The 15,016-nt window shown below is 23.1% G+C and overlaps 4 protein-coding genes across 4 annotated transcripts; 2 read left to right on the forward strand and 2 right to left on the reverse strand.

Annotated features, from left to right (window-relative positions):
- Window positions 1-62: 62 nt before the first annotated feature.
- SRAE_1000191000 (Short-chain specific acyl-CoA dehydrogenase, mitochondrial) lies at window positions 63-2,468 on the forward strand (the record flags this gene model as incomplete). The annotated part of the gene is made up of 5 exons (XM_024648924.1): window positions 63-118; window positions 204-849; window positions 894-1,240; window positions 1,280-1,439; window positions 1,824-2,468. The coding sequence occupies 5 exons, from the start codon at window positions 63-65 to the stop codon at window positions 2,466-2,468; spliced, it is 1,854 nt and encodes a 617-aa protein (XP_024502852.1).
- A 434-nt stretch (window positions 2,469-2,902) lies between these two features.
- SRAE_1000191050 (Hypothetical protein) lies at window positions 2,903-3,106 on the forward strand (the record flags this gene model as incomplete). The annotated part of the gene is made up of 2 exons (XM_024648925.1): window positions 2,903-2,932; window positions 2,972-3,106. 2 exons carry the CDS (start codon window positions 2,903-2,905, stop codon window positions 3,104-3,106), a joined length of 165 nt encoding a protein of 54 aa, XP_024502853.1.
- An 825-nt stretch (window positions 3,107-3,931) lies between these two features.
- On the reverse strand, window positions 3,932-6,217 carry SRAE_1000191100 (Peptidase C48, SUMO/Sentrin/Ubl1 family-containing protein; the record flags this gene model as incomplete). Its single annotated transcript, XM_024648926.1, has 7 exons — window positions 3,932-3,985; window positions 4,026-4,447; window positions 4,496-4,947; window positions 5,002-5,459; window positions 5,503-5,726; window positions 5,782-5,859; window positions 6,172-6,217. The coding sequence occupies 7 exons, from the start codon at window positions 6,215-6,217 to the stop codon at window positions 3,932-3,934; spliced, it is 1,734 nt and encodes a 577-aa protein (XP_024502854.1).
- A 1,921-nt stretch (window positions 6,218-8,138) lies between these two features.
- Window positions 8,139-12,117, reverse strand: SRAE_1000191200 (HAT dimerisation domain, C-terminal and Ribonuclease H-like domain-containing protein; the record flags this gene model as incomplete). Its single annotated transcript, XM_024648927.1, has 4 exons — window positions 8,139-10,097; window positions 10,142-10,803; window positions 10,888-11,374; window positions 11,503-12,117. The coding sequence occupies 4 exons, from the start codon at window positions 12,115-12,117 to the stop codon at window positions 8,139-8,141; spliced, it is 3,723 nt and encodes a 1,240-aa protein (XP_024502855.1).
- Between the last annotated feature and the right edge of the window lie 2,899 nt (window positions 12,118-15,016).

Here is a 15,016-nt window from a genome sequence, read left to right on the forward strand (position 1 = left end):
GTTATTAAAATGAATAAAGTTATCATTTTTATTTTTTATAGATAATAATTTCAATAATTATAATGCTTCGGTTCAATGATTTAATTTCTGTTCCTTCAAAGTTTACTCAAATTATGAGGTATTTTTTTTATTTTTCGAAATTTAAATATCTTAAATAAATTATTCATATTATTAATTATATTTTTTTATTAAAAATATTTTAGTAGAATGAAAAGTGATTTTGTAAACAAATACAAACATTCAAAAATTGGTGAATTTTCACAGGTTTCTCCATCATTAACAAATCCATATACTACTGATCCATTATTAGATCGAGCAATATTAAGTTTATTGCCAAAACAATATTATCATGATGTATCAGGTGACTTGAAACGTTTTGGTGATAGAATTGTTAAAGAAATTGATCAATTAGGTAGACAAGCAGAGTTAGAACCTCCTAAATTAGAACATCAAGATGCCTGGGGTAATCGTGTAGATAAATTAATTGTTTCTCCAGCATGGTATAAATTAAAAGAAATTGCAGCTGAAGAAGGTTTGATTTCAATAGGTTATGATTCGAAAGTTGATCCAAAATATAGACGTATCCATCAAATATCTAAACTTTACCTTTTCGGGCCTTCATCAGGACTTGTTTCATGTCCATTAGCTATGACAGATGGTGCTGCAAAAACTATAAAAGAACTGAAACTTGATGAAAAATATGACGAATTAAAAAATGCTTATGATCGATTGGTATCTAGAAATGGTAAAGAAGCATGGACAAGTGGACAATGGATGACTGAAAAAAGAGGTGGAAGTGATGTTGGAAGTGGATGTGATACATACGCTACAGATATAGGAAATGGAAAGGTAAAAATTTTTATAATAATCTTTTTTTTTAAATATTTTATTAGTATTTATTAAATGGATACAAATGGTTTTCTTCTGCTGTTGATGCTGACATATGTTTAACTTTAGCAAGAGTCATAAATAAGGATGGTAATATAATTTCAGGATCTAAAGGTTTATCACTTTTTTATTTACCAATTAAAAATCCTAAAACAATGAAATTAAATGGTATTCAAATGGTAACATTAAAAGATAAACTTGGAACTCGTCAACTTCCTACAGCAGAATTACTTTTAGATGGTGTGGAGGCAATTAAAATTTCAGATGAAGGACGTGGAATTCCATCTGTTGCTAATATGCTTAATATAACGCGTATTCATAATGCAATTGCTTCAGTTTCATATATGCGAAGGTAAATTTAATTTAATGTAAATTTAAAATAATTTTTTAGGATAATATCACTTGCACGTGATTATTCAACAAAAAGAAATGTTTTTGGACGTAAACTAAGTGAGTGGCCATTACACTTGGCAACATTGTCTAAACTTGAAGTAGAATGCAGGGCTGGATTATTATTCATCTTGGAAGCTGGACGTCTTCTAGGAATTCAGGTACGTTTGAAAAAACATAGCAGCGAGTGGTTTCGATCCACCGACCTCTGGGTTATGGGCCCAGCACGCTTCCACTGCGCCACGCTGCTTGTGCTTTTATGGAAATTTAAATTGATTTTAAAAAAATGTAGATAACTATTAGTTTAATTTTATGAGTAGTATACAATTTGATTTAGTGATTTTGTAGACTTTTACTAATATGAAATATTTTTTATATTTTATTATTTGTTTAAAATATCAAAATTTTTAAGTACCAACCATTTTTATAATTACTTTAATCATTTAGCAAAAGTATAAACTTTCTTAAAAAATTAATAGTTTATGCTAAAATATAAATTAAATGCGTTAATTTTATTTTGACCACGTTAAAAATATATTTTTTAGGAATCTGGAGAAGCAACTTCAACTGAAATTTTAAATCTTCGTTTAATGACACCTGTTCTAAAGTTATATACAGGAAAGAAGACTATTCCTCTAATAAGTGAAGGACTTGAATGTTTTGGTGGTCAAGGTTATATTGAAAATACAGGATTACCTTCAATTTTAAGGGATGCTCAAGTTACACCTATTTGGGAAGGGACAACCAATGTTTTGTCTTTAGATGTGTTACGTGTTTTTAGTAGTAAAGAAAATGTCTTTGGAGCTTTTGAAACACATATTAATAATATTTTAAAAAATCAAAAAAGTGATAAACTACTTGATAAATGTACAGAAAAAGTTAGGAATGCATTAGAATTTTTAAAACTTTTGTTTGTTAAAATTTCTGAAGATAGTAAAACTTCACCACTACAAGTTGATCGTGGTGCAAGAGAAATTGGTATGATAATTGGTAAAATATATTCAGGAGCATTGTTAATTCAATTTGCCTCATCTGAATTAGGTACAGAAAGTGATAAAATCGTAGCTTTTAGATATTGTGTTGAAAATCAGCTTATTGATTTTGATTACAAAATTTTTAATTCTTTAAGAAACAGTATTGACACAAAAATTATTTTCGAAAATTATCCAAGTGAAAAAAGTAAACTTTAATAGAAACATTTTAACTACATTTTTCTTAAGGATACATGAATGAATTAAAATTTACCATATTATTTTTTATGACAACTTTAAAAATATAAATCCTATGTTTTTAATAATTCAATTGTTCTACATATTTGAAATACTTTTCATAAATAATTTTTGTTTAACTAGAGGTAGACGACACTTCCATAACATTTTGATAAACAATTTAAAAAAAAAGTAATTAATTACATAAAACTTTACAGTATGATATACAAGTAAGATTTTTGATAATGTTAATAAAATGTTTATCAAAATTAAAAAAAAACATTTTTTTTATTGCTGAAATAATTAGTTAACATACAACGCTATATCTACATTATTCAAATATTCGTTGTGGGATATTCCTTTGAACTTTTTTTTAAGAAATAAAAAATTGGACAAAACGCTTATAAAATAAAACGATGAAGTGGTATTATTTGGGACATAATACTGTAAGTTTTTAAATTATTAATTTTTAAAAAAATTTTTAGAGAAGACATCTTTTAACTTGCTATTATCTAACTTGCGCTTTTGGTTATCCTCTCTATGCAGCTCTTAATTGGGATAAATTTATACCAAGACAAATAGAAAATATAGATGAAAAATTAGAAAAAAAGAATGTTTAAAAAATTAGTTTATTGCAGGTTTTTATTTTAACATTAGTTTTTAATATCAAATCTTTTGTTACATGTGGTTTGTCAGAAATGTTAGAAAACACACTAGTTATACTTGTAACAAATATTGTAAATCAAATAAATTTTTTAAATTATTATTATTATGTATTTTTTAAAATATAAAATTTATACTTTAATACGGTAAATTTACATTTTTAGACAGTAAAAGTATTACCTTTATCATTAGTTACATAACGGAAGCTTTTTTTGTTTTATTGATGAATGTTATTTATAATTTGAAGGTCTAATGAACGATATTTATTAAGTTTAAAAATAGGTCTTGTAAAATTTTAAATTGTTTAATAAGACAAAAAATTATTTAAATGTTTTTTCAAAAAGTAGATATATTTAGAGAGATTACAAATGTCTTTTTTTTGTTAAATAAAATAAATGTCAATTTATGTACTTTCCAGATTCAACATTCTAACAATGACACATAGGTCATTCGAATAATAATTAAAGTTTGAACTTTGAAAAAACATGAAAAGATGGATATTTTGAAATAATTTTATAAGTAAATATTGTAAATAAGAATTTTTCTCCTATTCATAATATAAAACTTTTGCTAAGAAATAAATTCCTTATTTGCTTTGATAACTTTCTAAATAATTAAAATTTTATTTAATGTTTTTGCTATAAAAAAGAACAGAAGAAATTTTATTTCAATTATAAACTAAAATTTTTACAAGTTTATTAATAATTTAGTAAATATTTTAGAAAAATATAATACAGTCATTAAAGTATTAGAAAAGTTATTTACATAATTTATATTGTTGCCTAACTATATTTTCTTTGTATATAAACTTTTTTAGCGACAACTTTTGCTCCGAGCTACAAAACCTCTAGATATCCTAGGAGTATTAAAACCTACTGAACGTGAACGCATAACTCTAAACTTTTTATTACAATGTTGTGTCAGAAAAAACTCTTCCATTTCATATAAAACAATCCATTTTTCTACACTGACTTTTGAATACACAAATGATTTTAAATATTCTCTACCCATGTTAACGTTAAATCCGGGTAGTGCTTCTTTCATTGGTTTACCATAAACCATACTTTTAAGTGACAACGGTTTTATCATGATTTGACGAATAAATTCAAGCATAAATAATCCACAATCATGTCCATTCATTTGTTGATATGGGTTTTTTAATTCAATTACTTTTAATTTACTTGTATCTAAAAACCAAGAATTTTCAAAAGATTCCTCTTTTAATAAATTATAGTAACAAGACTTGACGTATTCTTTAAGAACGATTGGACAAAAATATCTGTTCCCCTTAAAAGCACCTACACTTGAATCGTAGACAAGAATAGCAGAAAAAATATCATCCTCACTTTTTATATTTTCATTTTTATTTTCTTTACTTCTTACTAAACAGTTTTTTGGTTGATAGATAATTCCAGCTATCCAATGATTTTTTAAATGTATTGGAATTACAATAACATCGAAATCAAAGATACTAAGACAGAATGTTGAAGAATGGTAAATGTTCTCACGTGAAATCCTTCGAGCATTACTTCTAAGGTGATGAAATGCAGGCAAATTATTAAATTCAGGCAAATTAAATTCAACGTTCCGTGTTAATCTTGTATATAATAATGTGTTGAAAATTTTAACACGAATTCCATTATTATTTAAAGAATTACTAACAATCGTATTCATTCGTTTTCTCCATTTATTGAGATAAGCATCAATTATATCATTGTGAAGCCATTGCTTATAAAACAGAGATCCAAACCCTTTACCATTTAGATCATAAATTTCATTGGTTTCAGCATTTATTGATCTAAAGATAATGGAATTTAAATATTTATCAAAAATATGATTATTTTTGACAAACCGGAGCTGGGTGGAAAAGGTACTATTTAAATTAGAAAAAGATTGGTTCCTCGTAGTTAAAAATTCCTTTAATTTAAAGTCTGACTCCTCGATGGAATAATCATTTCTCATTATAACAATATATTGTGTTTTAGTACTTTTGTTAGAAACATAAGTAACAGGTTTGAGTTTGAACGGTAAAATACATTCTTTAAATTTTGAGAAAGTTATCCTATTGAAAAGAATGGCAGGAGAATTGTTATTGTCAATTTGACAAAAAGTCAACAATTTTTGATCGATTTTTTGAATAGATTCACTATCACTGTTTACTATTGGAATTGTTAAAATTAAACAATTAAGAGAGTCACCACAACACATTCTAGTCTCAGGTGTTTGACATAACAATATTTCCTTGCATTTGTCTTTTGAACATATTGTTAAAACTATAGCTGCACCTTGTTTTTCACTATTATCTAAAAACTAAATAAATTTTATATTCAATATTGATATATTATCAATTTACCTTTATTTTAGATATATCATTCTTGTCAAAGTATATACAAAAAACAGATCCCAGACGATTTAACATTGCACAAACTTTTATTTTATCATCCAACAAAATGACATCTGAAGCAAGTAGAATTTCACCGCGATTTGCAAAAATCTTCACTGCTTTTAATACAACATGACTACTATCACAATTTTTCCATGTCTCCTTGTCGTTTCTTCTAAAAATCACTGCAACTTCTGATTCAGATTTAAAATTTTCTAAAAAATGGGTTGTTTTATTTACATTCATTACCAAGATTTCTATATATAACAGTATATTTATTTATAATTTTTCTTTTACAAAAAAGTTGTCTTCCGTTGTGATGTATGCCTAAAACAATTTGTAAATCAACGACACACCAATTTTTTATGATAAACATAAGAAAAGATTAAAAGTTCTATATTGAAATATTATGTTTAAATTTAAAAATAAAGTACGCATATCTATCATATTTATTAGCAAAACTTTGTGTTTGAATTAATGTCAATTTTCTTTGTTCACAGAATAATTAATAGTTAAATTTAAGTAATTTGTTTATTTTCAATTAGATAGTATTTATAAAAACTATGACTTTAAAAAAATACAATGAAGTACATATGAAAATGTATAAAATTTAAATGCTAAATTAAATTTAGATTTTACCTTGTAATACATTATCAGTCAATTTAGTTTTTATTGAAATTAACATATATTGTTTAATAGTAACTATTGTAGATTTCGTAATGTAATATTGCAATTGTTAAATTGTAATCTTTGGACTGATAAATTTGATGATTTATTAAAGTAGTGCTGACAAATGTTTATATATTTTGGCACAAAGAAATACCACGCCTACAAGCCGCCATAGCTCAGTCGGTTAGAGCGTGGGTCTAATAAGCCCAAGGTCGCAGGTTCGACCCCTGCTGGCGGCAATTAATTTTTGGACTTTGTTTGACAAATTTGAAATTCTCTCAATATTACTAACAAAAAACTTTTTACCTATTAAAGTGTAAGCAAATTTTCTAAGTTTTTAAAAAAAACAATACCAAAAGATTTATTTTTTCTGATTTGCAAAGGTAATATTTTACCACAAAAAATTGTATTTTTTAAACTGATATATTTTTGGTAAAAAGAAAATTGCATCTAGAAATGTAAAATTTAAATATTGTATTTTTGGTAAAATAATAACTTTATTATAATTTGTATGTTTTTACTTGATTAACATTTACTAACATCATCCTACCTGAAAGTTACTCAACAAAAGATACTTTCTTCTTGAGTAAATTTAAATAATCTTTGTATGTTTAGTAACAAATTTAGATAATCATATAAAATTTCTTTTCTCTGATATCATTTTCTTTAAGCAATAATAATTTTATCTAAATTAAGATATTTTTTTATTGTATTAATTTTTATAAAATAAAAAATTTCCAAAATTTATGTTTTAGTTATTTAATAATATATTATTTATGAGTACCCTGCATAAATTTGAAATATGCAAATTTTTAGACAATAAAAAAAACCATTATCATAATAATATTTTTTTTTTAATTTATATAAAATAAATATATATTATATAGGTCAAAGTAGTCTTTTATTATTTATATTTTTAGTTATGAAATTTAGATTTTTTTTTAATAATTGTTAATATATTTACACTTCTAATAAAATGTTTTATAATTTAAAGAAAGAATGATATTTGTAAACTTTTTGATAAATTAAATTTTTAAATGATACTTAGAGATTTTTGTTATTCAGTTAAATATATTTCAATTATTGTTATTTAATTGAAAATACAAATATATATTCAAGTGTAATTGAAAAAGAAGTATAAATAATTTATAAAATTATTTAATTTGATTCAGTATCTAAAAATTGATATTTAAAATAAAAAAGATGTAAAAATAAAAGTAATGTAATTGTATTTGAATTACAATATTTTGATCAACAAAATTTAGATTAATATTTAAAAATATTAACATTTTAAAAATGTTTAAAATGTTTTTTTTTCCTTTATTAAATTTAAAATATTTTTAAACATAACTTTTTATTCTATTTATAAAATATAGTTTGAAAAAGAATTTTATTACCACGTAGTGTTTATTTATTAATTACAAATTTAATTTTTATAATAATATTAATTTAATTCATTTACTTGTAGTATAATATATTCATATACTTTTTTTCAATATAGTTGGCATAGTTTTTGATATACAAAAATGAATATTTGTAATTTTAATATCTAAATAAACATAAATTTTTAAAAATGATAAATTTATTCATTTTATATAAAGTGAGAAATAATTATTTTAGTGGTAAGTTATAAAAATGTATATATATACTCTTTAAAATAGTTAAACAAATACATGGAAATTGTATTAAATATACTGTAAATTGTCAAAGACATGATAGAATACTTTTTTTTAATTGTAGACAATGTTTCAAAAATAATAGAATGGCAAGATAATGTATATATATATATATATAAAAACATTCATAGTAAAATTATCAAAATATTGACATTTTATATATGTTAAAAAATATAAAAATATTAAACTAGTTAATTTTTGATAAAAGTATATGTACTCTAATTTTATAAATTATATGCACAAAGTAAATACTTCATCGGTTTAAATTATTTTCTTATCATTAATAATACTAAGATTCTTGTTAAATTTAATAAAAACATCTCTTTCAAATTTAGCTGGAGTTTCTAGTGCTTTTGTTATGGCAAAAGAGTCTAAATTTATAGAGATTATTGATGTACTTGTATCACCAAGAGCTTTATTAAGAAGTGATAGACTAGATCCATGATCATCATCATGAAATATTTTTTGAATAGAAAGTGTTGAAACAGGTATTGAGAGAAGTTCAATTGCATATTCAGAAAGGTGAAATGATTTTGAGGAATATGAACGCCAAAATTCTAATGGTGGTAATTGAGTATTTATAGATGTGTTAGAATTTAGTGATTGGTTATCTATGGAAGATGATTCAAAAACAGAAAATGCTTGATTATTTGAAGAATATATATTATCAAAGTATGACTGTACAACAACTTCTGCCATAATATTTTTTTTATTTTCATTATTTTTATTATTATCTTGTAATTGTTTTCTTCTTTGATTTGCTGCTTGTAACAAGTCAGGAAATAATGAAGATGCTGGATGAGAAATAGTATTTGACCCTGTATTATTAGAAGATGCCTCAGAAGATGTGGAACTTGCTGAAGAAAGAGATGGTGATGATACTGATTGTACATTTGTTGATTGTTCAATAGATATATTTTCATTTAATTGAAAATTCATTCGTTTTGTTAATGCTTTTTCAATAGCTGTTTTAGCACAAGCAATTTGTGAATCATCTAATAAAACAGCTAATTGAGTATTTAGAGCTGTTGCTTCAATAAATGTACTATCAAAATTTGGTGATTCTGTATCTAATATATTAGCTGTAGCCATATTAAGTTCATTTTTTAATTCATAACATAAATCTTCAAACCCATTATAACCTCTTTCTAATGATACTTTTAATTGCATAAGACTAGGAACAACTTTATCTATTGTTGTTAATTCATTACCAATAATTCTTGAAGTATGATCATTAAACATTTTTAAAAGTTGTATTAATTGATCTAATTGATTCCATTTCTCTTCATTCATCATTGTAGAAGAAGTATTAAAATTAACTTTTCTTAAAAATATTGTTAAAAAAACTTCTTTAGCAGTAAGAACAGCAGATGCTAATTTAAAAAAACTATCATACTGATTAATTTCTTGACCATATTCAGAAAGATGTTTATTAAATTCATCAATATTTTGTTGATTACATAAAAATGGATTCATCATCTGACTAAATGCTTTTTTTAAATTTTGAACTGTACTATTTGATTGAAGAACTTTTTTTAAAAATTGATATAGTTTAAAATTATATGGCATCATTTGTTTTGTAAATAAATCATTATCATCTATTCCACATTCAGTTAAACCATGTGTTAATATTTTAGAAGCTTTATCTATATCCATATTATATTCTTGTAAAATTGATTTAACTGTTTCACTTAAAATTATTTTAAATTCATCATTTTTAAATATAATTGGTTTAACAGCAAGTAAAATAATTTCAATTTTTCCAGTATTTTTATTATAATAAGTTACAGAAACACATAATCTATATTCTTCATAATTTCTTTTAATACTTTCAAATGTTCCATTTTTTTCATCATATGTTGATGGTGTACTTGAAATTTGACTAGGTGAGATTGATGAAGAACATGAAACAGTTGCAGGTGAGATCTGTAAATTTGGGAGATTTATTGAAGATCCATTAACACATGAATCATCGGAAATTATGGTAACATCACTTTGAATTGATGGTGGAAAAGAAATAATTGATTCATTTGAATTTTGTATATGGCATTCATTGTCATTTAACATAGTAGTTTCATGATATTTTCGTTTTCTTGAAGTAAATATATCAATTGATTTTGGTGATATTTTAAGTAAGTCAATCATTAATGTATAACTAGATAATTTAGAAAGTTCTTTTTTTAATATATCAGTCATTTGCTGATATTTATTATTAAGAATCTACAAATAAAAATTATCAAAATTTTAACATTTATTTTATTTACCTCATCTATATCTTTTACTTCAACTGGAATATCAAATTTTGGTTGAGCCATTTTTAAAAAATTTCTAAAATCAGAATTTTGAATAATTTTTAATGGTAATTGTGTTGTTCCTAACATCATAGCTAATTTAACTTCAAGATCTTTTTGTTTTTTATCCTCCTTCATCCATTTATCTTCATTTCCTTGATTACCTGAAAGAATATTTGATGGAGATCTACTAAATATACTACTATCATTATTTTCACTACTACTATTATCTCCACTATTAATATTTTCATTATTAACACTTCCAGGAGAAGTAGTTTCTTTTTCATCATTTTTTATATTTATTTTTTCTTCCTTATTATCATTTCTTTCATTATTATTTGTTGGTAAAAATGAACTAATATTAGCAGTCATTATATTAAGAAGTTCACTAGGATTATATTGAACATTTCCTAACATATTATTATTCATATTACCATTTAATTGAATATGTTGATTCTTATTTTGTGTATTACTCATTTTATTATTATTTTCATTTTGATAATTTGTTACTTGTGAATGAGCTTTAGCACTTAAAGTATTCCAAATATTATTCATATCTGGTTGTTGTTTAAGTTGATTATTTTTTATTCCACCACCAATAGCATTAAAATTTCCTCTCATCTTATTGTAGTTTCCTGTAAAAACAGATGCATTAGTAAGTATGTGACGATTAATATTGTTATCATTTCTAAATATACCACTGCTTTTTTGGTAATTACCTCCATTATTGAAATTATTATAATTATTATTAGTAGAATTTTTGAATGTAGGTGTTGTAGGATTACCTATTTGACTGACACTTCTTTCACGGGTATACTCTTGTTTAAGTCTTTGAAATTCAGCAAATTCGGCAGGATGTTTTTTGAGATGACAGGCTAATGTTGATGTATGTGGTCCTTTGAGCATATAACTACAATCTCCTATAATACATCTACTAATATTTTCTTGTTTATTATAAACAAAATATTTCCAAACTGGTGTCTGTTTATTTGTTCCACCGCTTCGTATAGCTGCAGCAGGATTTCTATGCCAGGACCAGTCATCTTCAGGAAATAAAGCAGCAGCAGGTGATGCAGCAACAGCAACAGCTCCTGGAATACCAACAGTTGGTGGAGTTGTTGACATGGGTGTTTGTGATGATCCACGATGGGAAGCTAATAATGTTTGTTTTAAAGCTTCTTTATTTTCAGGATTCTGTAATAAAGACTATTAAAAAATTTTTTTTAATGTTTAAAGACATAATAACATTATATAAATTAATTTTCATAAAATATTTGTCTCTAATATAAATTTATATATATTTTTTTTTAATTTTTTTTTTATAAAATAATTACCTTAAAATAATTTTGTGTTTGTTGCATATACATTTGTATTAAATGTGGATCATTACCATTAACTCCTATTTGTTGTTGTAAAAATTGAAGAATTTGTTGTGGATTTTCACAATTACTCATTCCAGGAATAAAAGGCATAAACATTGGATTAAATGGTTGCCCTGATGACATATTACCATTTCCTCTTAAAATATTTTGTGCATGTGAAGCAAGAAACATTGTAGCAATAGGATTATTCATATTTTGTAATACATTTTGTATATTATTACTTTTATGTTCATTGTTATTATTATTATTATTGTTATTACCACGTTGAATATGTTCAGATTTTGTAGTATTTTCAATTGGTGAATTATTTGTATCATCAGAATCTTTTTTAATACCATCTTCACATTTAAATATTCCATTATTAGTTACTTTAGAAAAAATATTTCCCCAGTCAACATTAAATTCTCCATTACTATTATCTTCATTTTTTGGAAAAAGTGAAGCTAATGAACTTGATATTCCATTTTCAGTATGATTTTTACAATTTCCATCAACATTATCTAATCTTATTTTCTTTTGTTCAGATACACCATCTGATGATGTATTTATATCAAGATTAAAGTCCATTTTTTTAATAATATATATTTTGATTTTTTTTTATAATATTTCTAATTAATAATATATTTGTAATATTTATTAAACAAGTTGGTAGTTAATATTGTATATATTTTAATGTTCTCTTTGTACAAAAAAAAATTAAATGCTTATAGGAAAGAATTATACAATGATTTGTTATAGACTATATTTCCTGAAATTATAAAAAAAAACTTTTTTAATGTTATCAATAATATTTTAAGATCTGTGATAAGAAAAGAAAAATAACGAAAATGAAAGAAAAATGTTATCATATACATATTAAAATGAATAAAGCAATATAAATTCATATAAAATGGTAAAAAAAAATACCTTTAATATTATTAGACCACCCATTAAAAAATGTTAAGGTATAAGTAATGGTAATATAAAATGGATAAAATAATTTTCCAATAGGAATAGTAAATATTTTCATGATTATATATGGAAAAAAAAAAGAAAAATGTGTCAGTCAACTGAAGAAATATAAAATATAAAAATTTTCTATCATAAATTGTAATATCAAGTATACCACTAGTCAAAGTATCATTTCAATAATATAAAACATTAGTTAAAAAAAATTATTTTTTTTCTATATATATTTTTTTAAATTCTTTTACTCTTTTATTTATATGGACATTTTTACTATATATATATCTTTGAATATTTAAGACTCATTTATTAAACTTTTCTCAACTTAAAAGATATCTAATCAAAAGTTAAGTTGCTATCAAAAAATTAGCAATACTTTTGGGAACTGCGATATGCTTGTTATTTTGTGTTTTATTAATTTTTACTATATCAATGATAAGTGTTAACTGTCAAAAAGTTAGTTCGTTAGCCGGTTATAGTAAGAGTTGTTGAAATTGAGTTGGGGTGAGTATACTTTAAAAGACTTCTTCAATTTACAAAATTATAGAAGATATTTGATTATTTTTAAAACTAAAAATTATATTGATAAAATAACATTGAAATAAATTATATTTCTAATATAAATCCACTATTAGTTATTCCAAATGATAAAAAAAAATATATTTATATATAAATATATAAAAAAAAAGAAGTTAAGTGAAATATATGTTCACAAAACTTTGTAACTACTTATTATTGAAAGAAAAAAGGGTGTGCCATTAAATTATCAAAACCTTGTCAACTTACAAAACCCAAATGGCTTCAATTTTCTTCCTATTATCTTAATTTGCCTTTTCTTACCATCAAAACAAAATCAACTGTAAATTAACTTCTTGTTATTTCAACAATACCAGACATCTTTATAACAAGCTCCTGAACTTTTTGGCTAAATATTTTATATACTATTTAATTATTCTATGACATTGGTTATCTAAGACAATGATTAATATTATTCTAAAACATCATACTTTCTTAACTAGAATAAATTAACCAAAACTTTCATAGAAAGTATAGTTGGTTTTTGTAATTGGCTGAAGTTAACTATTATCTTATTCTTAAACTAATCAGCTACAATTTTTAACTATTAATGTAACATTAAGAATCGTTAATAATATACAATAAATAAGTATGACATGGCTATAATATTTAAAAAGTATCTTTTTACATTTTTCTATTTTATTATATCTAATAATATTTGTTTAAATAGGAAACATTATAATTTTTCTTTATTTAATAATTTCTATTACTGTATAAAGAAGTTGTAATAATAGACAAAAGATATTGTCATCAAAGTCTTTTTCAACCAATAACAGTAAAGGTTGGCACATGTTATATATATTTTATATATATAGATAATATATGTATGTATAGATTATATTCACTAAATAATAATATGCCATGGTATTTTTATAAATTTATTTATATATATACATATCTCTATATATATATATATATATATATTAATTTAAAAATTAAATACATAGTATTAAAATATAAATAAAAAGTTTAATGAGGAATAAAAGTATAATAAATAAAGTATAATAAATTTATTCAGATGTCACAGTAATAGTAAGAAATTCATGATTACATATTATACTAATAACAATACTTTTATATTATTTTAACTATAATATATTAATTATGGAAAATATAATATATATATATTTTATTATAAAATAATATATATATAATATTTGTTTATTTAATTAATTATTTGGAAACATTATAAACAAAAAAAAGGCAAAGAAATTATTACATAAAACTACTAAAAAGTAGACAGAGGTAGAAAAATATTTTTAATTATAAATTTATAAACAAATATAAAGTAAAGTAATATTTGATATATAAAATAAACAGTATTAATAATTATTTTAAATTTTAGTTTATAAATAAATTATCAAAAAGTTTGGGTTTATTAATTATTTTCTACCATCAAAAAAAAATAAAATATTTACAAAGAGGTGGAATATAAAAAGTCATAAAATATAATCTAATCACTTTTACCTGGGAAAAATGTCGGTTATTAAAATAAAAAAAAAAAAACTTTAAAGGTACCACACATGTATAAATATGATCCTATTAAAGTATACATTTTATTATTATAATATTTTTTTTTCCTCCATCAAACAATTACAAGTTAAAAGTGATCTTATGAAAATTACTGTTTTTTTTCACATTGATAATAAAAAAAAAATGTATGATATTATCATTAAAATATAACTAATACCCATTAACTAAAGGTGAGAATATATATAAACTCATTTTTTTTATTATAAAAACCGATTCAAAAACTGACAGCATGATAAATAAATTGAGTTTACATAACATTATTATTATCATTAGAGTCTTTAATGACTTTTTACAGTTAAACATAGTCACCACCATATGTATATATATATACATATATGTATATTGATGAATGAATGAAGCTTTTTAACGGATGAATAATATTGTATTCACTTTTCGAGGTAGTTTTTTTTTT

The sequence above is a fragment of the Strongyloides ratti genome, assembly GCF_001040885.1.
Source record: "Strongyloides ratti genome assembly S_ratti_ED321, chromosome : 1".
Classification (NCBI taxonomy): Eukaryota; Metazoa; Nematoda; class Chromadorea; order Rhabditida; family Strongyloididae; genus Strongyloides; species Strongyloides ratti.